The 25,259-nt window shown below is 34.5% G+C and overlaps 1 protein-coding gene across 7 annotated transcripts; it reads right to left on the bottom strand.

Moving 5' to 3' along the window:
- Positions 1–8,767: 8,767 nt before the first annotated feature.
- On the bottom strand, positions 8,768–20,118 carry LOC103951112 (ACT domain-containing protein ACR3). Of its 7 annotated transcripts, none has more exons than XM_048580761.1 (10): positions 19,845–20,117; positions 19,496–19,563; positions 16,583–16,724; positions 12,101–12,209; positions 11,945–11,990; positions 11,552–11,666; positions 10,982–11,049; positions 10,116–10,736; positions 9,874–9,978; positions 8,768–9,317 (listed from the first exon to the last, which is right to left on the bottom strand). In XM_048580761.1, the coding sequence occupies exons 4-10, from the start codon at positions 12,169–12,171 to the stop codon at positions 8,994–8,996; spliced, it is 1,350 nt and encodes a 449-aa protein (XP_048436718.1). In that variant the 5' UTR covers positions 12,172–12,209; positions 16,583–16,724; positions 19,496–19,563; positions 19,845–20,117; the 3' UTR covers positions 8,768–8,993. The 7 variants fall into 7 exon arrangements, with proteins under 7 accessions (XP_048436718.1, XP_009360674.2, XP_009360670.2 ...); XM_009362399.3 differs by having other exon boundaries at positions 11,552–11,726; positions 16,583–16,694; XM_009362395.3 differs by having other exon boundaries at positions 16,583–16,694.
- Positions 20,119–25,259: the final 5,141 nt, after the last annotated feature.

Below are 25,259 nucleotides of genomic sequence, written 5' to 3'. Positions count from 1 at the left end.
ATTTATAAAATTAATACAAAATAATTTTAAATGTAATATCGGATAAGATTTTTAATCGTTGTCGGTGCGCCACGTGTCATTATCCTAAGTATTATTAAATAATACAAAATAAATAATTAGAATATGGATTTCTGATAAGATTATTAACCAATCACGTCGCGCCACGTGTCATAATCGGTTCACAATCTTTGAGGATAGATTTCCATCAGATTTTAAACGAATGACGGCATGCCACGTGTCATAATCTGTTAACAATCTTGGATGATAGATTTCCATCAGATTTTTAACGAATGACGGCATGCCACGTGGCATTATGCAGAACCTAATCCTTTCTGAATCCTCTATATAATCCACCATCCATCTTCACAAATCTCACACCAAAATTCTCAAGATCTCTATCATTATTCATAATTTCTGCTTCCTTATTCACAAAAATCAGTTTCAATATTCATAGTTTCTGTTTCTTTCTTTCAATGTCTTCTTCTTCTTCCTCAAGGATGATGTGGGAATTGAATCAGGAAGAGGAAGACTTGTTTAACCAATCAGAATCAATGTTCAATCAGCAGGGGGTAAGAAATGAGAGGGAAGAAGATGAGGAGCGTCAAATGAGAGATGACGACGTAAGAAGGGGCAGAGCCTCACATTCCCGTCGAGTCATCCAAGCTGCGGCTCAGATCTGCAGGCCCAGGCGTTCCGGAAACCTTGATAGAAGCAGGCAACGACGAGGTATGGAACTCTTGGATGATTATTTTGTTCCTAATAGTGCATTCCCTGATACGTACTTTAGACGTCGTTTTAGAATGGAACGACATTTGTTCAACAAAATCATGATTGCTGTTTGCAACCATGATTCTTATTTTGTGCAAAAAAAAGATGCTTTTGGTGCTATGGGTCTACTGCCGGAGAAAAAAATTACTGCTGCCTTGCGGATGCTTGCATATGGAGCATCTGCAGACCAAGTGGATGAGATTACGAGGATGGGGCAATCAACCATTCTTGAGTCCCTGATGAGGTTTTGCGGAGCAATCGAATCTATCTACACCGCTGAGTACCTCCGCAAACCCACACACATGGACTTGGAGCGGCTGTTGAAGAAGGCGGAGATGCGTGGCTTTCCTGGGATGATTGGAAGCATTGATTGTATGCACTGGACGTGGAAAAATTGTCCAAGTGCATGGCAAGGCGCTTACGGGGACAGAAAAGGGGCAAAAAGTATCATTCTGGAGGCGGTGGCATCTTTTGATACATGGATTTGGCACGCCTTTTTCGGGGTCCCGGGAGCTCAAAATGACATCAACGTCCTTGCCCAATCCCCAGTGTTCAACGATGTCCTGCAAGGAAAGGCACCAAAAGTTACATATGAGGTCAACGGACGTATGTACGACGGGCCATACTACCTAGCTGACGGCATCTACCCGCGCTGGTCAACATTTGTCAAAACAGTGCCACGTCCGCGGAGTGCGAAGGAAAAACACTTTGCAAGCTGTCAAGAGGGGTGCAGGAAGGATGTGGAGCGTTGTTTTGGTATCCTCCAAGCTCGCTGGGCGATCGTCAGGGGTGCGCCCAGATTGTTTGATGTAGAGTCGCTTCGATCCATCATGATGACGTGCATCATTCTTCACAACATGATTGTGGAAGATGAGTACGATTATGAAGCTGTTGATGAATATGAGCCAGACCCGATGAACAATTCAAGAACACGTATATATTGTGCTCATGACGCCACCGATGACCCCGTGCAACATGAGCCATTACAAAGGGATGGACGTTACAATGAAAGGCTCATTCAACGATATACTGCATTTCAAATGCCAGACATGCACAATGCCCGACAAATTGACTTGATAGAGCACCAGTGGGCATTGAAACAAGCTGAGGATAATTAAGTTCATTTTAGTGTGTTATTTTGAATTTGGTATGTTTATGTTATTTTATTTGGTGTGTTTTATTATTTGGTATGTTTATGTAATTTTTTTATGTTTATGTTTATGTAATTCTTAGTATATGTTTATGTTTATGTTTATGTAATTTTTTTATGTTTATGTTTATGTAATTTTTTTATGTAATTTTTTTATGTTTATGTTTATGTAATTCTTAGTATGTTTATGTTTATGTTTATGTAATTTTTTTATGTTTATGTTTATGTAATTCTTAGTATATGTAATGTATGTAAAGTACTTTTAATTAGAACGATGAACTTTTAATGGACTTTTAACAACATAAATAACTTACCAAATTAATTCTTAATATAAATAACTTACCAAATTAATTTGAATAAATATTCATGAACATGGAAACAACATAAATAATACAAACAATAAATAATAAATTACAACCCAAAGTGATTGGAAAATTATGGGCTCCGATTACAAAAAGGTACTCTATTCATCATCACTTAACCAATTTGTGCTGCTAGGATGATCTTCTCTTGCGGTGCTAGAACCACCTTGGCTTGCTATTGTTTCTCTTGCACGCCTCCTTCGCACCACGTCCGCTTTCTCTGACTTCCAAAAAATTTAGAATTTGGAGACTTCCCTTCTAAAGACATGTTCATAATCTCACGATCTTGTTGAGCTCGTCTTTCTTCTCTAACATGTTCCCTTTCTTGCCTAAGTAGCTCTCTTTCTCTCTCATTAGCATAAAATTCTCTCTCAACAGCTGCTGCTTTTGATGCCTTATCAGCCTTATCAGCCTCATCTTTCGCCAGTTCCCTCGCCAAAGTCAATTCACTTTGGCGAGTAAGTTCTTCCATGAACTTTGCATAATCGTTCTTGGAAGCACTCCCTTTTCTCTTTGTAGCCTTCTTACCTTGAGGCCTAATTGGAAAACGGGTCGAACCCGACGCTTGTTCAGAGAGGGGCGTTTCGGGCACTTCTTCTGCATCATCTTCATGAACATGATCGGGTGTAGAGTGTAGATGGGTGCTGTTCATGTGCACTTCTGGACCAACTGGCACAACTCTAAATTTAGGACAATCTTTGACAATATTCCAACATTCCCACCGGTTGAATGATTTATTTTTGCTTTTGGTTTTGGCAGCATACCAAGCTTGTGCTTGAAGTTCCTACACAATAAAAATAAGTAACAAATAAATAATACAAATAAATAATTATAATGAAAATAAGTAACTAGCAAATATATACATATATATATATATAAGTAACAAAGATAATGAAAATAAGTAACAAAGCAAATAAGAAGGCTTCAAGTTTAGTAAATAATGAAAATAATTAACAAATATATATATATATATATATACATTAATTTTAATGAAAATAAGTAACAAATAAATAATACAAACAACATAATTATAATGTAACAAATAAATGTAACAAATAAGTAACAATAACATAATTATAATGTAACAAACAACATAATTATAATGTAACAAATAAGTAACAATAAATAATAAATTTTGTACGTAACAAATAAAGAATACAAACAATAAATAATAATATCTTGTTACCATATCCGAGTAATTTTCCCCACTTCGAATATTATTACTAGCTTGTGCCAAAGCGTCTCTCCACGTACTAAACGATTGGCAAAGTAATTTCCAACGACTGGACATCGATTCTTTGGTTCTTTTCCCACCAATTTTCTCAAGATAATTGGTATGAATAAGACTCCACATTTCTCGCAACTGCATCTCATTACCCGTAAGCGAACTATGAGTAACTTCAACCCAGCTAGTACACAACGCAACATCTTCAATAAGCGACCAATTCGTACCTGCACCAGTGGTCATTTTGTTGAAAAAAAAATGGATTCAAACTTTGAGACAAAGAAAGGAATGTGATTGAAAGTAGTTGAGAAAATATGAAATTGTTGTGAAGGTAGATGATAATGAGAAGGTATTTATAGAAAAGTAAAAACAATTTTTTTTACAATTTTTTTCAGATTTTTCAGATTTTTTTTGAATTTTTTTGAATTTTTTACACTTTTTTTGAATTTTTTTTCAATTAATTAATCTCTGCCGTTGGATATAAAAAAATTTGAATTCCAACGCTCCAGATTGTGCCACGTGTCACAACGGTAACTTTTCAGATTTTTTAAACTATTTTTTCATTTATTTTTTAATTTATAAAGCATTTTAATATCCACCGTTGATCTCAGATCGAACGGTGGATATTAAATCTGACAGTTTTAAAATTTTTTACCGTTGAGATCTAACGGTCCACATTAAGTGACCGTTAGGATCTAACGTACCGTGGGAAGCCACGTGGCTTCCCAACGGTAACAGACAAAACTTTTTTTTTCTGATTAAACTGTCAGGACGCGCCCCCACGCGCGGGTGGGGTGCACGCGCCTGACACAAAAAAAATAAAATAATACGCTGACGCCACCCTGGCGTCAGCATGGCGTCACTCCCACCCCGGGCTCAAGGCCTGTCAATTCCTCACGGGCCTGGCCCTCGGGCCTCCCCCGTCCCCCGGCCTGCGTCACGCTGGACGCCTTCCACCGGCCCTCGGGCCTTTGTTCTGGAGCCGGTCCCCCGAGCAAAATGCTACGGTGGGAGTGCTCTCAAATTTCAAGAAATGAAAAAGTAGAAATATGGGGGTCACATTTAATCACAAGAGTGACATTTTTTTGGACGGAAAATTATATGAAATAATGGTAAGCATGACGATAGCGGAAAATGACGATTAATATAGTTGATAGAGGAAATTGACAATAGCAGAAAAATCCGTAGTTGAGTAAAAGTTGAGGGGAAAATGGCCAAGTCTTTCTTCCATTATGCAGTTGGCAGAAACCAAAAGCAAATGGCCAACTTGGGAGGTCGGATCCTTTTAACATAATAGCTTAACTTTTGGGTTTTAGATGACTCTATGTAACGTGCAAAATTGGGAAACAAAGCAAAGCAAGCGATATATACCTTCTGTCAAAATCAGCCATACTGTCTAATTTCAGTTAAGAAGGCAACTATTAGATACATGCTGACGTTAATATTTTGGCCGATAAGAGATACCTTAATCCTTAATAGCAATTTAGCTAAGCGCCTTAAATAATTTAGGTGGATCATATGACAATTAGCCTATAAAAGAAATTCATAGTTTAAAGGAATAATTAATTTGAACAACTCATTTAAGTTTTTTCTAATATAGATTTCAAAATATAGTTAGAAGTTGGGGCCAAGTCGTTTTTATCCTTGAGAGCACGTTTGGTTACCTAGAATTGCACAAGATTAGGAGTGATCAAGATCAGATTGCAACAGATTGCATAGTATATAAAATGATCTGATTATGACGTTTATACGGTCAAATAATGTTATGTTAGTGTGAAATAAGAACTTTATTCTTTACTGAAAATGAGGAAAGCGGTATCATTCTACTTATTGACAAATCTCAGATACAAGAGATTTCAGTTTTAAAGGACTAAAATATAGCCAAAGGTTACATTTAGTTCTTCGTTACTTGAAGATGATCTTAACGTGTTTCCGTTATAAACTGTTGGGCGCGAAACTGTAGTATTTGATGGACAAATCCCTGCCAAATTCCAAAGTGAGGTTTGACATGCAAATGGGTGCACGTAGACGCGAGAAAACGACGTCGAATATTATGCTTCATCATTAGGTCTCACACTTGTAACCAATTAAATCCCATAATTTCCTTTTCCTGGACAAAAGGGAAGTGATTGAATAAGCATTCTTATCTCCTTTCACTTCACCTTTCAGAAATGCATGAGTGGTGTAATTTCATGTTTGGTTGCTAGTGGACGTCAGAAATCAAATTTTGGTTTTATCTTTCGTGGGTGCATATCACATACGTATCTGTTTCAATTTAAATATATAAAAAAAAATTATTCATGCATTTTGAATTTAAAATTCCTTTTTTTTTTTCATAATTATTGTAAAAATTTGGAACCCTTCTCCTTTTCTTAATAATAATTTTAAAAAGATGCATTTTTCCATTATATCCTTTGGTTGTTTCTTCTTCACGTAGGGGAACTCATTTTCTTTATAATCTTGATCATGAATTCTGCACACGTTCTAGTCTTTCTTTACACATGAAAAAGTTTGCATGATTGACTTATAAAAATTATATTTTTTTATGTTAGACCCTGAGCCCTAAACTCTAAAGCCTAAACCCTAGAAAAAGATAATCATACACAATTTTTTCTCTCATGCGTACTTTTTATATTTTTGATCTTCAGAATAATAAATAAAAAAATCAAATAAAAACAACAAACATAATTAAACAATAATATATATAAATAAAAAGAAAGTAAAATGGTGTTTAATTATTATTTCCGTTTACTATTTTTGCCATATTAGTGACAATTATTGAGTAGGGTTGTCTTTTCCTTCATTTATCTTATTATGTGCATGATTTTGTATTTTTAATATATATAAATTCGTTTGCTTGTGAGAATTGTTATTTTCGAACAAAAAAAATAAACAACAATAATTTATGAGAATCGTTTGCTTGTGAGAGTTAGATTAGTGTTGCCGTACCCTTTGCAGTCCCCTTTGACGGGAATAAATTAGTCATCATGTTCCGGTTATAACGCATACATTTAATGAGAAAGGGATATTTTTCGGATTCTTTCTATTAAATTCTTCTCATTAATTAATTTGAACATTTAAAAATTGATTAAACGGTTAAAATTATTATAACTTTTAAAGAATTTCTTATTTTTAATCATTGAATTAAATTTCAAAAGTCTAGATATTGATTGTATAAATTTGATAGAAGGAATACGAACTATGGAGAGGATCATTTTCCATTCAATGAACAACAAAGAATTAACAAATTATTAGATTAGTGTTACTGTACTCTCTACAGTCCCCTTTGATAGGAATAAATTAGTCATCATTTTCCGGTGATAACGCATACATTCAATGAACAACAAAGAATTAACAAATGATTATTTAATCGGGTACTGCTAAAAAAATCATATATATATATTATATTTCGCAAATCATATGATATGGCATGGATGTTGTTGAAGATTAAATTATTATTAAAATTTTGATTAACGTGCTTATTTTGTATCAGTAACACATCATAAGTTTTGCAAATTTAATCAAAAAGTTGGTATACCTAGCATTACTCTTATTTAGTCAACTGCACTACTTTGTGTATTTTGGCAGCATTTTGCTTATTTTAATGTTATTTTCTTATGTGTTAATATGCATTTTTCCTTAGATCCTCGTCGAATTCTCTTTATGAGGATTCAGAAGATTTGTAAATTGTGTCCATTCATTATATATCGTGAGGTTATAAATTGTTTTAAATATTTTTATTTAAAATTAAACACAAACAGTACTTGATAAAAATTGATCGCACAATGTACGATAAACGAACACGATTCACGAATTCCTAAGATCCTCGTCAAAAGGGCCAAGAGGATCCTGTTGGTTTCTTGAGGGCGCATGTCTGCTGTCAACTCGAGGCCAGCTAGAAAGCCGTGCATGGCTGCTTGCTTGCATTTCAAACCAGCTTCTACCTAATCATTCTTATAAAAAAAAAATTCGGATCTTTAAAATTTGATCACACGGTTAAAATTATTATAACTTTTAAAGTAAATCCATGTTTTTAGCTATTTGATTAAATTTCAAAAACCTAAATTATTTGATGAGGAGAATTAGGTGGAAGTGATTCGGAGAAGATTCCTTTCAGCAAACCAGACCGTCCAGAGTTGAGTGCCTGGGCTGAATTTGATATAATATTCACACTCCGGATCCCTTTCCGCAAACCAGACCGTCCAAAGTTGAGTGCATGGGCTGAATTCGATATAATATTCACATATGTGCGGATGTTGACACATAAATGATAAAAAATAAAAAATAATTTCCGTTACAAGCAACTAAAGTCTTCCTTGCCCTGAATGGATTATTTTCAGCATACGCTTCTTTGGTCAAATTTAGTCATATTTGTCCACAATTTTAGCTTAACTGGCATTTTTGGTTCATCCTTTAACATTTTAAAACTTTATTAGGGCTCTAATTACAAGAGGTCTTGCATTCAATCCCTTCCTTGGTAAGGTGCATGATCTGGCTACCACTATGTTTTTGGCCCAGTCTATTGTCACGTCTCGAAACGATTTTGAAATACGTTCAAAATCAACACATGGTAAAAGAACGAAGCTCTAAAACAAATATATAAAATCCATTGAAACTCACATCTAAATATTATCAAATATTCAGTAGAATACAATTACTCTCGAGTACCCTACCCACATCAGCTACACCACTTGAAATCCTCATCTCTAACTGTTATCTCTACTACTCTTAAAAAACAACCCTACAATTTGAAACTGACCACAAGGTCAAAACAAAAATCCAAGTAAGCTACAAATCTCGTATGAGTGACAATAATATGACATATGTGATTAAAAATTACTCAAAATCTCGATTGAATCCGCACTGACATTCAATCGACTTTTCTTAATTGACCCACACATGTATTCAATCATTTCTTTTATATATGTAACAAAATGCTAGAACTAAAGCGACACGGTTTTTTCGAAGCCTACAATAAAATCTCGGGAACTACTCATATGAAGAGAAGGGTGATAACAATGGTGATAGCAACTTGAATTACACATATTTTTTTTGCCGAGAGTAGTACTTGTCTAACACAATAAATTAAGCAAAGTCAAATTTTGTAAGTGGTAGATTGCTCTGATGGTTACGACTTTCCTCTTGAAACCACCTGCGTCATCTGTCCGCTCCTTAATGTAAATTAGTGTAGAATATCGCTTGTGAAAAAAATAAAAAATACAAAGTCGCACATTGTATAATGAAAGTAGTGTTGGATTGACATATCAAAGAGGCATTTGGGAAGCATAATCATAAGACTAATCAAGATAAGGATCAAATGTCAAAAAGAAGTAAAAAGAGAGTGTTGTGCAAAGTCCAAAAGTTACAAACTTACATGCATACATATTATACAAAGAGTACAAAAGCAGAAAGTCTGTCCAGATAACTTCCTGAACAGATTTATTCTTCTGTACATTTTCAATGTACCTTACAATATTCATACCTCTTGTCAAGCCAAGAACCTCTCTAGCAAGTTCCCAAAGAAGAAGCTTGTCTTGGCCCATCCTTTAGTCTCAGGCACCTCAGCAGAACTTGTTGGGACTTTCTTCACATTGAATATCATTGTGTGTCCGATTTCTTTACGAAGTGCTTCGATTGTCTTTATGTCCACAGAATTCCCTGAAGAATCTCTAACATAAAAGATATTCATTGCTTGCTCCCCAATTGTTGTGACGCCTGCTCTTGTAACTGACAATCCATGCTCTCTCAGGATCCTTGTTACTTCAGAAAGCAAGCCTACTCTATCCTTAGCACACAGCTCTAGCCTTAGACCCTGAATTTCATGGCAATTCAATCGGCTACACGGACTGAGAACTCACGTCCTCATTGTTTCCAACATACAAGTAAAGTTTACAAATACAAGTTCAAGTGAATTAGATGTAGTGGCTTATGAAAGATATGTTATTGCTTTCAACTTTAAATCAGAAAATGCTCTCTTCTATTGCAATCACTTGCACAGTTTAACAGATGACTTTATAAATTATGTAACAACTTTTCCATGCACTATCTTTTTTCTTGAAGATTTTCGTCAGGGATTCTCAATTAAAAAGGAATTCCATTCGGATGTTGTATATATTAATTGGAGGAAACAATTTAGTTAAGAGGAAATTATGTACTTGATCTCCTGTATACTATTGCTAGAATACATACTACAAGTTAAATGCATATATATTATGTTGAAAATGCTCAGCAACCTTTTATGCTGTGTAGCTGCAAGTCCATGGACCGGGATTAGTTTATAATATATTCTTGAGTTCAAATGTGCATTAACTCGAAGCAAAACAAGCTTTTAAAACGAGCGTTAAATGCTGGATAGATTTTTCACTAACCTCGCTTACTCTTCTTCGAATTGCAGCATCAATACATTTGATGGCCCTTTCCTTTTCTCCTTCAGTATCGAGGGTGTAACCATCCATGTGACGGATAAAATACTCCTGCAGGTAACTATAAGCATCAGTTTACGGTATTTTAATCAAGAAACAGAAAGGCAACTACCTAAAAAATTCATCCGTTAGAGGAATAGTTTGAAAACTTGAAAATTGGCCAATAGATGAGCATGAGACTTATGTACCTGTGATGCGTATGGGCCATCAGATGAGATGGTGGCATGGAAAACAACATACTGCATATCTGTGAGTGTGCATACGATGTCAAACATGAGCTTTGCACGGTCCTTGCACCGCACACTAACCACCGAGTACCCCTTTTCTTCACAACGCTCAATGGTGATCTTTGGTTGGAAGCAGGGAGGAAAATGATCAACTTCATTTGCCAGTCCACCACCCTCATAATCCCTATCAGCAAACAACATCTGGTGGAGCCGCCTATCAACATGGGTGAACCCCATAGAGAAGCTAGTGCGACCAACTTTCTCATCGTCCTCACACCCACGAAGGATGTTCTTGAGCTGCTCCTCCATTGTGGATAACCTGGCTTGATCCTCCACAGGTTGGCATGTAGTGTCATCATTGACATACACAACACAAGCTATTCGTCCATTGTGTGTCCATACTTCGGCAGCAATTACATTAAAGTGAAGGTTGGCAAGGACAGCAGAGATCTCAGATAAGAGACCTGGTCGGTCTCTGCCAATTATCTCAATGGCCGTATGATCCCCGACCGAGTGCACTCCAACCCCTTTTCCTGGACAAGCATTCAGCAGGTCTGTGATATGGCCCTTTGGTCCTAAAGCCTATGCATGACACAAATCATAGACAAGATCACTCTTAATATCATCGATCACATGATAGAAATCCTTCGTAACAACGAAATGATAAAAGGAGGAAACCCTTTGTGCAAGATGACAGCTCATGTGCCTGCAGTTTCTAGTAAAGCAAATTATTAAGGCCAATTTAGAATGAAGAGAATCTTGATCCAGATGATGGTTGCAAAAACACAGGAAAACATGTGGCAGTAAAAAAGCATCAAGGGGATTACCTTCTCTATGTAGTCGATGGTTTTACTGTCTGTAACTTTTTTTCCTTGCTGATCGGTGACGTGAAATACTGTCCATTAAAGAACACAAAATGTCAATAAATTGTATACACGTGCGTGCAGGCACACAGGCACAAAGAGTTGCTGCGTACTCTTGTTCTGCCCTCTTAGTATGACAAACTTATCTCCCTCAATAAGTTATAATATGATGTTTGTACTCAATTGCAGCGAATATGATGCTCTGCCTATAAGAAGTACAATGCATTATTCTTCGAAATAAGATTTTCCGAAAGTTTATTACCTATATTTGTTAATCTCTTTTTAGGTGCAGCCAATCTAGGCTCAAAGACTTTGATAAGGGTGGATAATCGAATTCTTATGTGTAAAGAGTTCAAATCAAGAACTGTGGATTCGACATGGCATTTTTTCATAGAGGCTATTAACTAATAGAAAGCAAAAATTTATCAATTCAAAAGAGGATTCGGAGCCAACAGGACTAGGCCTATCCAATAGTGTAAGAAATCAACTAAACAGACAAGCATCAGGGAAAGATCAGCCGAAGAATATACATACCATCCATAAACCATCCACCATCAGAGGAGATATAGGCTTTGGTGATTATGAGGTCAAGGTCTGTCAAGATTTGCACGACTTCAAGCAGAATTCCCGGTTTGTTGACACTGTCAACCTACACATAATTTCATATCCCCCACACCAATTTCAACATGATGGCTGGAATATATGTTCACTGAGTGTAAGATAAGAACAAAGCAAATTAAATCCCGTCTTTGGGTGGTTTTCCAGCAGGAGTTGGGAAGACATGTCTTCCGTTTAGAGGTAAGTTAACCTATGAATTTCACTCTATAATCACCTATTAATTCAAAGGAGAAAACAATTTTCATACATGATAGCAAGAATCTGGTGTCAACAGAAAGCATAATTATAACGGTTAAAAGGAAAACTCACCTTGACTATAGTACAGTCACTGCAGCTAGAGTTGTCTATGGAGACCCTGCAAACAAATCGTACAACGACGTAAAACAATGACAGTCCAGCTGAATGAAACGGTGAAATCCAAATAGAATTTTGATTAAATAGTTCATACGCGCAGAGGGAGATTACCTCGGGGGATTGATTCTTGTGCTCAGGTTCTCATACTCAGGATCAAAGTATGGCGAACAAACTCTAGCCATTTAAGTCACTACTTCTTCAATCAACCTCAAGTTCTGTCCTGTGACATAGAATAGCTCAGACTGCCGTGTTTAACGAATTATAAATTGGTTACAAACACTTGTTTTGAACTCAATGCCGACACTAATGCATACACCAAGAAAACGAAAAGGGTTGGCACAACAGTAACTACTTTATCTTAATCACGAACCAAAACTTTTAACAATATCCACGGAGTAACAAAGGTTAATAAGAGACACGAGCTTAGCACATCACGGTATGGGATTATGATTCAACTCTCTCATCTACTTAAAAGTGTACAATGAATCGAATTTTTCCAAAACTGGGAAACAGTTTACAACAACAACCAACCTTATCCCGAGGTAAAGGAAGCCCTTATGATAGACAACACCTAATTCAAAGAGTTGTAATTAACACTCTAATACAAAGTCATCATCCACTCAAAACATGTAAAAATATGAGAGAATAAGCACTTGAATGAGTGCAAAAGCCCTTTTTGGAATTGGAGTGTCAACACCCATAATTTATTGGATTTTTAATGAAAATGGCTTAAAATGCCAAAAATTTAATGAAAAACACTTAATGGACTTTTATTAATATTAAAGATAAAAAAAAAAAAAAAAAAGAGGCGGTGACATTTTCGCAAATAAATTGAAGTTTGGGTATGGCGACATTTTTATGAATAAGTTGAGGTTTGGGTGTGGTGACATAAGTTGAAGTATGTTCGCAATCATAAATAAGTTGAAGTTGAAAAAAAGGCTCCAGCATTTTGTAAATAAGTTGAAATTTGGTAGCACTGAAAACCAATTCTTAATTGTTAAACACCCACATCAACTGTTACGGAAAAAAAAAAATTAACCCCTTTTACTTGCCCAAACCATCCACATACCCCACACTCTTCCGATTTCATCGTGCTCTCTTAAGGTCCTCATTTTGGGGACACGTGATTACTAAATGGATATTAACCACAAAATTATATTAGTTTAGATTCAAAAGCTTAAAATATTTGATAATTTAATAAACCAAAACAAAAAAATTGAGTTTTCTAATGGTTCATGAATTTTAAGTTGGTTTTGGTTTATTAAGTTGTCAAATATCTTACGAATTTAGATCCAGGACTAATATAGGACTCGTTTGGATGTGCTTTTAAAATGACTGAAAACGCTTTTGGAGAAAATGTTTTTGGGCTTCAGAAGCACTTGAAGTGTTTTCTACAAGAAACACCAGTTATGCGATTCTTCTCAGGAAGCACTATAAGTGTTTTTTCAAAATTTACTTGCATTCTTACTAAGTATTGTTTCCACAAATATTTTTAATAAAAACGTTTTCAGTCATTTAAAAAACACATCCAAACGAGCTCCAGGAAGCACTGTAACTGTTTTTTCAAGATTTACTTGCATTTTTACTAAGTATTGTTTCCAAAAATATTTTTACCAAAAATGTTTTCAGTCATTTAAAAAACATATCCAAACGAGCTCATAATCTTGTGACTAATATTCATTTGATCCTTTCAAATCCTCATAATGATGACTTTAGGAAAGGAGGACTACTCCCGATATATAGTAGGGATTGACTGAAATGATTTTAAAAATTAGTAGCCTTAAACCAAGCAATGTGAATTTTTATTAAAGATCTGCCAAAATTTATATTTTTGGCAAGCATCTACTGAATTGGTGATTCAACAAGTCACCTTTTTTATGGTAGATGGTTCTGAAATATAAATCTTGTAACTAATATTCATTTGATCCTTTCAAATCCTCATAATGATGACTTTAGGAAAGGAGGACTCCTCCCGATATAATATAGTAGGGATTGACTGAAATGATTTTAAAAATTAGTAGCCTTAAACCAAGCAACGTGAATTTTTATTAAAGGTCTGCCAAAATTTATATTTTTGGCAAGCAGTCTACCGAATTGGTGATTCAACAAGTCACCCTTTTTATGGTAGATGGTCCTGAAATTGACTCATCTCATCAAAATGATTTATAAAATTGAAAATCGATTAATGTAGTCCTTGAAAATGGATGCCACAGAACAATGATCGATTTTCAATTTCAGAGACCATATTAATGGGTTGGGTTATTTTCAAGGACTATTTGTGATAGAAACCTTTTTTTATTATTATTATTATTTTTTTTTTTTAAGCAAACGATATTATCTACATTAAGGGGGTGGGAAATGAGCTAGTAATAATGTGGTTCACGTTCGCTTGTAGCAAGAATTAAACCTAAGACCTCTCACTTACAAATGAAGAAGAATATTATTAGACCGTAGTACTAAGTGGCGATAGAAACCCTTATTTAGAGTTTAAATGTTAGTGATTGGACTTATGGCAACTGATATATTATCTTGATATTTAGAACCTTCTTTTCAACCCATTACATCCCGAATTCAAACCCTCTACTTCCACCTTTGGGCTTTTAACAAGGATTAGTGCAGATCATCGTTTGCACTAAAAAAAGTAATTGGACATGCGTGAATTAATATTATAAAAGACTTAAATCATCAATTCACACCAGATCCTCTAGAAATTTCTCATATCCCCTTCCTTTCTTAAAGAGAAAATAGGGAGAAGAAAAGAAAACGAGCCTCTTTCCATAAAGTACACAATTAAACATACTTGAATTTACTTTAGTATATAAGAAACCCGATATACCCTTTATTCACCCACCAACTAACAACATTTCCCCTTTCATTCATCCTCTATAAGATCAGTAGATTGCAACCAAGCAAGCATGGCTGTGCATATGAGAAGCATGGTTCTCACATTTCTACTGATGCGAAGAACTACATGATGCGGGAAATTGTCAATCCCGTAACCCATGCCACAATGATTAACTATTTGCGTAATGGTCGTGACCTTACAGTTCATTGTAAGTCCAAAGACGATAGCGTTGATGTTCATGTGATAACCCTGATGGGTCCTTTGAATTCCATTTTCGGCCGAACTTTTGAATTCGACACAATATTACTGCAAACTTGACTGGGAAGGCGGATCTTACTGGCTTGACATATACGTACAACTGAGAGACAAACCTAAGTGCGTCAAGAATTGTGAGTGGCTCATAACACCGAATGGTGCATGCAGACTAGTTGAAGGAAGGCCTGAGTTGGTGCACGAGTGCTATCCCTGAAATGATGCCCCTTCATATTAACTTCATACTAATAATGCTTGCTTTGTTGAATAAGAGTTTCTCTGTTGGGAGATTAGTGAAGCAAGCCTAGTTTTCTTTGTTTTTATTAGAAAGCAATTAATTCGATCGTTACTTCGTCATTAATGGTGAGCTTTATTATTTTTCTATGGCTAATCCTCTTCTAATTACTTGAATTTTTTAAAGTTTTCCCATTTTTCATGAGAGGGTAGATTATATTAGATATTTTTTATGTAATTATGTTAGATACTTTCAGGCCGATATAAATTTATCAAGGTTATTTTTATTTTGGCAACTTGACTGTCACACTAATTAATTTATTACTTAAAGCATCTCTAAAAGAGATGTCAAAAAGTTCACATTAGCAATAATATTGAAATAGATAACATTAGTGTTTTTTCAACCGAAATGCCAATATTTAAACGGCATGATGTGGATTGGCAGCAAACGTGGTTGCTGTTAAATTTGAGAGCAACTTTAAATCTACTTTTAATTGATTAATAAATTATTTTTTTAATCATTTTTATTGTTGCTTTTTGTTCTAGAAATATTTATCACAAATATGAAAAGGAAATAATGTAATAAATAATAGATTAATTTGACATATTGGCACAAGATTTTAAAAAAGATCAAAGTGCCACATAAATTCTTATTTTTAAATTTTATTTTTGAAATTTGACATCTTTTTTGAAGATGCTGTAATAAAAGATTCCTGAAGTGAAAGGTTTTCCACGATGTATGTCTGTATGGGGTTTCCCTTTTAAGGACTCTTCATTGTTGTATGGTCGAATATGCTATCGATGCTTAGTCCTATCGTGGTGGTGGAACTGTGGAAGTGGCAACAACATCCCAATTTAGTTTTTGTATTAGAAGTAATTTTTTTATGTGTCTGAAACACCGTCACAGAATTTTACGATTTCACTCAAGCTGTAATACATGCATTTGTTTTTCATTAGTATGGCTAGGAGTGGGGATATATATCAGTCTTGTCGTCCAAATACATAATAAAACAAATGCATTTGTTTTACAATCACTAGTAACATGCGGAATGATAACACCACATAGCAGTACAATCAACATATAAAATTTCTTGTATTTTAGGGTTAGGCCTGATTTTTTGCTGTGGGCTCTTATTATGTTGTATTGTTTTGGACGTTGTACTTGTTGTAGGCCCATATTTGACCAATTATTTACTTACCCAAGCAAAAGACCTAAATTACCAAAGAGCACTTGATATATTACAGCGAGAGAATGAGAGTACCTTTATGTGCAAAAGAGATATAGGGGTGTTGGTAGAAAGCAATCAAATCATCCCAAGAAGTGCAGGTGATTCCAAATTGTTGATAACTACTTTCACATGGTGGTACCAAATTCTGCGTACAAAATGACGGTGGTACCAAATTCTGCGTACAAAATGACAGAATCAATTCTGCAGCCTCAGAACTACCACCTGGCCAGAAAATGTAGAATTGCAACACTACACACTTACCTAACAAACACATGAAAAGTCACATTAATAAGCCTTTCACATCATTCATTTACTTTTCCACTTGGAAAACTCTTTGTCAATGTACCACATAACAAAACAAGAAATGCATTGCATCAGTATCCAAATACATCTGAATTGTGGGATACTATTGTATGAGATTGCCACATTGCTACGTGATGTTGTGAGAATGCGAGAGTAAAAGAATCTCACATGGTGAAAAAAAAAAAACCTTTCAAGAGCTTATAAAAAGTCGGTTACTCGTCATATTACAAATTTGTTTTATGGTGGAACCTCAACTTTCTTCATGGTATCAGAGTTAGGTTAGCCCACGTTTGAAGCCCAACGGTCGCATGTGCTCCACGTCACCTAATTTGTGTTTTCCAAATGTTTGGTTTGAAAATTGGTTACACATGAAGGAACATGTGAGAATGTGAACATGCAAAGAGGCATGTGAGAATGTAAAGGTAATAGCGTACCACCCCACATAGGTGAAAGGAAAAACCTTGCAAGGGTTTATAAGAAGTTGGACTATTCCCCATATTGCCAATTGGTTTTATGATTGATACATGAATTAGTCTTGCCATATGATTGTCGCAACCAGATAATTTTTCCTAAACAACCAAAACTCAATTGAACATAATTTCAAGTAAAAATTAAGGTTAACTACATTTCTCTTTTTAGGTTTTGGGTAATTTTTAAAATGGGCATGCGAAGTTTCAATTTCTCATGTTGTACCATAACATATTGAAATTGTACCATCAATCTAACTGAATGCTTGATTCTTCATTAAATTGATGACATAGTAAGCCTAAAAATCATATTTGAGCTTACGTGTAGTTTAATAGAGAATTAGACGTTTAAACAAACGAAAAGTGTACTCTATTACAATTCTAAATCTTGTGGTGGAACGGGAGAGAAATAGAACTTGTGGCTCACTTTGAAACCACCTCAATTGTGATAATTTACCACACAATGATCATGTCATAATAATGTGGTATTGAACTCACCGTCTATTAAAATCAAATCTAAAATCTTTTTCTCACTTACAACTAAAAAAAATGCAACTAGATAATAGTATTAATGGAGTAAAACATACGATGAAACATTCTCTCTAAAATAAAAAAGGAACCTCAAAATATTGGTTCTACTCAAAACCTTTTGAGGCGACATAAAGACTTGATTCCAAACTTTATGCACCATCATCCGAATCCCCACCGTCCAAGAGTATCAATCCACCCATGAACATGTCAATGGATCAAGACCGTCCATTCCATTTTTTAATTAAAAAAAGTCATTATTTATTCTAGGAAAAAATTAGAAACAAGGACGGAGAGAGAGAGAGAGAGAGGCATAGAGTAACCAAATGACAAATTGCACTTGTTCTTAGGTTAATTTGGGATTTTTGTGCTTTTTAAAAGAATTGTTTATGTTTGTGAGTAATCAACGGTAAAATTAAGCAGTTGAAAGTTTGATACAGTATTTTTGAAAGTGCTTTCAGAATGAAAAACAACGTAAAAGCATATGATAAATTTTAATACAAAAGTTGTATAATTGTACATAAGGACAAAAATAGACATGATAATGAAGGTGTTAACGACGACGGTTGTGGCAGGGGTAGTGGTGGCAGTGGGGTTTGGTTTTAGTGTCAATAGTGGGCTGTGTTTAGGGTGCAAGCTTGCAGGGATACCAATGGTGGTAAGAGCGGCGACATCAATAGTGTGGCGATTGTAGTTGTGATTGTAGTGGCGGTTGTGGTTATAGTGGTGGTGGTGGCAGTGGCTGCAATGATGGTGGTTGTCGTGGCGGTGGCACTAACGATTGTGGTGGTGGTGGCAACAATGGTAGTGTCAATGGGGGTTGTGGTGTAAAGTCGGTATTTGAAGCAGTAGGTTACAATAATCACTTTATTCTCCAAAGGATAAAATGTGACTAAAAAATAAATAATGTCATTTTTAAAAACTAATGAAGATATTATTGGAATTGAAAATATTCATTAAAGACTCAACTTTTTTACAAAAGCATCTTTTTAAAACAACCTACTTTGGAGTGCTGTTAAAATAAACAGATATTTTATTTTTATCAAACAATTTTGTAATGCTTAATTTTAAAGTGGAACAGCTTTTATATAAAAAAAAAATTAAAAAAAAAAAACCAATAACAAAGGGGCTTTATTCCTTTCGGAGTAGGATTCTCTCCCCTCTTTTTTCCCTCACCTTCCCTCCCCTCCTATTTGAACGGTCACGGTTAAGCCACGTCAATATCTTATATTAATTTCTTATAGAAAGAGAGACAAAATAGAGAATATGAGAGGAAGGGATGGACCTGGCTTCTTTGCCCTCCCACTTCCCATACACTCCTATCCCCTCCTATTTTGTACGGTCACGGTTAAGCCACGTCAACATTTTATATTGATTTTTTTTATAAAGATAATAAGACAAAAAATAATATTAATATAAAATATTGACGTAACTTAACTATGACTGCACAAATAAGAAAGGATAAAAATGTATGGGAAGTGAGAGGGCAGAGAAGCAATGTTCGAAAGGGGTAGAAAGAAGACGGGAGATAATTATAGTCCATTCCTTTAACAAGCTGTGAGGCTGTGAGAGTGTAAGAGCTCTCTACAGCGTAACTTATCAATCCAAACTCTAAAGTTAAAACTGCAATTAAAAAAAAAATTCGTACCGGAAATATACATTGGTATTCACCCGTCCAACTTCAGCAGAAACGGCCTTCAGATTTTGAGCCAAAACCTGCAAATAAAAATTAAACAACAAAAAATATACATAAATAGAAGGAACTCATTTTGTTTTTGTCTGAGTAAATAGAAAAGAACTCATTTGATTAACCATCTCTATTTTTATATTAAACTCTTTTAATTGGAATATATTGGGAAACTACAGAAAGAACAAAAAAAGACAGAGTACCCATGCATTCGAATTAGATTAGAAGTTGAATTCTCAAGAAATAAACATAAAATTGAAGAAGGAAAAAAAAAGGGTAACTAAAGAAATTGAAGCTCTGTTAGAATTACCTTTGATTTCAGAAATTTCATAAAATTCCAGGATTGGGGGCAGAGTAATTAAAAGACTTTCCAGAAAAACATGGTGAGAGAGAGAGAGAGATTATAAGCAGGAGGTGAGATGAGAGCAGAATATATGAGAAGTTGAGCAGAGTTTGTTTGTGCAGAGTTTTGTTGTAAAGTTGCAGTGTCTGTTTGTTGTGGTGGCTCTCTGCTTTCTTACGTTGGATTACCACTCTCTCTCTCTCTCTCTCTCTCTCTCTCTCTCTCTCTCTCTCTTCAAAAATGAAGAGTACACTTGGGCATGGCGTGGCGAATAGTGGGGGAAATCCTTTTAAATTCTTAAGAAAAGACAAGTGCTATTCACACCCGTCATTTTTGTCTATTGATTTTTTCAATTCATTCTATCAAATGATCAAAAAATTAAAAGAGGTGTGTCAGGTAAAAATGGATATGTGAATAACACTATCCTAAAAAAAAATGATAGTGAAACTATTTTTTGTAAATTACGTGATATAACGGTTTATGCTTAAATTATTTCAATATTTTAAAGAAGAAATCCAACCATCAATTGATTCATCCTATGATCTACAAAATATATCTAAAAAGATAACCTCTCTAGCATGATCCAATTCTTAAATATGAACAAATTAATCATTTCAGTTTCCTACCATTTTTCATACAATCACTTTGCAAGTGATTTTTGGAGTGGGGAGAAGCACGTGAAAAGTGTCTTTCCATAATACATATTGCTGAGTAGTCAAAAAATTAACAGTTAGATATTGATACAAAGATTAATGAATTTTTGCGATGGTTAAATTCTAAAATTAGTATAACTGAATGATACATACAGTTGGGAATAAGCAAGGATATTTACAGGTTTCATGCAACTATATTCCTTTGTATACCCACGGGAAGCAAGCATAGCAGAGTTCAATTTAGAGATCGGACATGGCTCTGATACCAAACTCAACAAAGTATGAGAATTTTCTCAGTAAATCTCCTACACACTCACAAACCTTTATTCTTCTCGATAAGGAGTTATTTATAAGAGTTCAAGATACAAAGGTTAACTCAAAAACATATTATAGAAAAAAATCCTAATCAATTAGACAAGTAACCTAAATGTATATTACTTCCTCCTAAAGGTAGGAAATAAAACACAATCTCAAATGCTTCTCTATTTTCTCATTCTCCAACAATATGTAGGCATGAGGGATGAAAGGAGGAGGAGAAAAAAATAAGGGAGAAATGGAGGAGAAAGTGTGAATTAAAAACATGAAAATTTATCGTCCCTTCTCATTCTTCTTAAATATTCTTCATTTTCACTGAAATTACGAATTAAAACTAAAAACAAAAATGTTACCAAATAGACTCTAGTGAAAATGTGTTAGTGATCAATTTGTTTTCCGTTAGCTCACAAGTTCTTAATTACATCCAAATGAAATTTGATGTATGCGCTATGCGAAATAGAATTGGATACTTGACGTGCAATGCTAATCACCTAGGGTCGTCCTCATTTTGAGGACACGTGAGATCTTCTCTAATAACAATCATCATATTAATCTAACAGTAGATTAACCTATAAGCTTAAACAATCCTACATCGGATACTTGACATAATAAATTACAGCTTATGTTGTATGTTCTACTCTTAATTGTATAGACTTTTTTTTTTTGGTGATAAAAGTAAACAGTGCAGGTGATGAAGTTAGGACAACATAAATATGATTAATAATGGACGATCGTCCTGATGACTCTACAATCTTGACAAATGCTTCATCAGAGCACATGGGATTATAAAAATTTGGTGAAGAATACAACATCATTCTTTTGACTGTTAAAGTTGAGCTTTATATCTTAAAATTTGGTGCAGATACTGAATGTTTGCAAGTTGATGTGCACCATGAGAAATAGAATCGGATTCCCACAACCATAAGCTAGCTAGTATTTTAATGGAAACAGATGAAACCTCAGCAACGTTTCGGCAATTTCATAGGTTCTTAAAGTATGCGTTTGTCTTTTCAAATAAAAGGATCACATGCTACTCAGTACTACGGTACTGGTGATAATTTCTTCTTTACTCAGAAGTGAGAGGTCTAGTTTGAATATCGTAGATAGCGAATTCGATACTAAATTAGGCTACCCACTGTATAGTTTAGTCGAACTCTCCTTCTCTTTAATATAAAAATATCGATGTATTAAAAAAAAAAAAAAAAAAAGGAGGATGACATATGTGCTTGATATATATATAGTTGATGACTTTCCCAAATTATATATTCGTCACAATGATTTGTATAACTGTACATATCCTTTTTTATATACTACATTTGGACATATATAATGTATGTGCTTCGATGAAGCATCTCAGTTCATAATTGCTGTTGTACTCTCAATTCTTTAAATACTAGCCTTCATGCACGTTTTGAATCATAAAATGCTACTCGTGATTTAAACGTTTTAAATGTATTTATATGCGTTAATTGACAAAAGAAAGTTAAATATTTGAAGTAAATGAATAATATTAGATCATGCTAGAAGAAACCCCTCATAAACCAATTAAAATATCTGAATTCACATAATAAAATCGGTCTATATAAAATTTACAACAAAAATAAAGAAAATTATATTTAATGAACAATTGATTTAAATCACATTATTGCTAGCCCATTGTGAGGCTAAGCCCATTGTGAGGCTAAGCCCATCCATCCTCCTTAGTATAGATAATATCGTTTGTTAAAAAAAAATCATTTGACAACTAATTTAATCACATTATTATCAGTATGCGAAAGATTTTTTTTATATCCGACATTACACGCCTTTTAAGATGTTTTGAACGTATTTAAAAATAGAAAAATTAAATTATATTATTGCTAGTCTTATTTTAGGACGCATTTAAAGTTTTTTGTCTTGGGACTATTTTTGTCCAAACCAAAAGCATTATTCACCTTTTATGTTCTCTATATATATAAGATATTGATTGTTTTCGAAATTGCTGTTGGTTTTGTCCTATTGGTCTAACTAGTGCCGTGCATTCTGCTACATTACTCCGAAATTTCGTCATTTAAATTTTCTTTCGATGATTAAACTAATTTAGTAGACGGCTTCAAATTGTGCACTATCTTTATTTTTGGCTTATAACTTTAAGTATAGTAAACAAAATAGATGAGTTCGGCATAAATGTTTATGACCATGTAATCCTATTTTGTTATGGCGTTTTCTTCATGGTAAGCTTTTAATTGATGATTTATTGTCTTACTGGATGCTCCCTTTTGCAACGATGTACTCCGTATTGTCAGGCTAATGCATCTACTCATCATTATTTAAGTGCTCATTTTCTTTGCCAATTTGGTGTAGGATTTTAGCCTTATTTTAATTTTCTATGTTATTCTCTAATATCACATCATTTTTCTTATCCTTTGAGGCATGGTTTCCGTACTCAACTTCACTTATGATGGTGGGGTATGATTGGTGTAGATTTTTACTCACCTCAGCAAGCTCAAAATTAAATCTAAAGGGAAAATGTTTACAGTTGATCAGTTGGTTAGTAGCATTCCCTTGCAAGTTTGTGAGGTAAATTCTTAGGGTACGAGTTTTACGTTACATTTAATTGATGAGCTTTGCATTATCAGAGCGTTTGGAGTGTATGGAAGGCCTACAAGGGCGCCTATAATTCATGAGGTTCTTTGGTTTTCTCCTTGTGCTTTTCAAGTTAAAGTTAACATTGATGGTGCAACTTGTGGTTCAGGAACCACGGCTGGTTTTGGTGGTATTTTCCGTGACCACTTGAGTCATTGTTTTAGATGCCTTGCAGAATCTGTTGGCATTGCTACTGCCTTGGAGGTGGAACTTAAAGCTACTATATTCATGTTGTTTATAAGACTTTAGAGAGAAATCGATTTCCTCTTTGGATTGAGCATGATTCTTGAATTAATGATTTTGCTATTTTTTTGTGTGAAAAGACACATTATACTACATTCTTTTTAATCGAAAGATATGGATTCTCATGAACTAATCATCATGTTGAGAGGCACTATTGCTAGAGAAAGTGATCATTAAAATAATAGAATGAGCGATGAACGGTGTCCTTTTAGTCTTATTTTATATCAAAAGATATGGATTCATTGATAAAAGTGATCACAACCAAATGGTTTAATAAAAGGGATCCAGAGTAAGAGCCTCACTAAAAACTTTACCATAATAATTTGATGAAGAAATCAGTCAAGGAAGCAAGTCGTGGATTGCTCAGATGGTTGGGGTTTTTTTCTTCAATTTAGTCTTGAGTTCAAACTCTCTCCATTCTCTTAATGTGGATTAGTATAAAACAACACTTGTATTAAAAAAAATCTGTTGAGAAAAAGAGAGCCACAACAAACTAGACACATGACACCATCACCGTTCTTCATCATTCTACTCTTCATCTGATTAACCAAAACATTAACTACATTCCTAGCATCAGCTTCCACCATATGATCATGACTTCCCGAAACCCCGATTCTTGAGCAAAGTTGACGACTTCAATCTATGACAATGAACTCCATTATTCAGGGGTGGAACTGTAGGGCGTTAAAGGTGAATCGTTCACAATCTTAAAAAAATGAACACATATGCGATATTAAATGGAAACTCAATTTATTGTAAAGGGTAAAATAGTTAGATGAAAAAGTTGTAAAATAAAGGAAGTTGGTGGAGAGGAAGGTAGTTATACAGAAAGAGGCATGGACATGGAATGATCTCTGTATAGCCATACAACTCTCACAACTTTGAAATTCCGAAACTAGTTCTATTCAAAAGTTTCAAATTCCGTATGATTTATGAAATCCCGAAATTCTAATTATAAAATTATAATTGATATTCATTTCCCAAACTTTTTGAATTGGAATTATAAACATATATTTACGATCTGATCTATCCTAAAATAGGCCTAACAAAATACTTTAAAAACAATCTTTAATTTCTTGTGCAATTTCAATTATATTATAAATCTGAGTTGGTGTGGATAGCAACTGAAAGTCTAATTTAACATACTGATTAACCTCTGAAGTGCTAGTTCATTTTTCTTGCTCCCCATTTTGTTGGGTGCTTTGTAGTCCCACTACTTTATTTTGAATCCACTACTTTCCCGTTGGGATATTATATCAATTTCAGACCTACCATAATTAACTTGATCACATAAATTTGACTGCGTAAAGCCTTGGGGGTGTGACATTGATATTTTAGTTGACAATTGAAGGCAAATGATGTTAGAATCTGTCTCTGGACAGTTGCCATGAGAGACACAATGATTTCCCTGAATCTTGTTTGATATGTTCCACATATAATTATAGGAATCCGCCGTGTGGGTGCTGTTTAAAAAATAACAAAGGATAAGAAAACAAGAATAAACTGTTTTCCTCTAATTCTTATTACAAAAAAATAAGGAGAAGAT

Source organism: the organism of the source record quoted next, unplaced genomic scaffold (assembly GCF_019419815.1).
Source record: "Pyrus x bretschneideri cultivar Hongxiangsu unplaced genomic scaffold, Pyrus_bretschneideri_v1 Contig16, whole genome shotgun sequence".
NCBI classification, from domain to species: Eukaryota; Viridiplantae; Streptophyta; class Magnoliopsida; order Rosales; family Rosaceae; genus Pyrus; species Pyrus x bretschneideri.
This window is presented reverse-complemented; position numbering and strand designations above follow the sequence as displayed.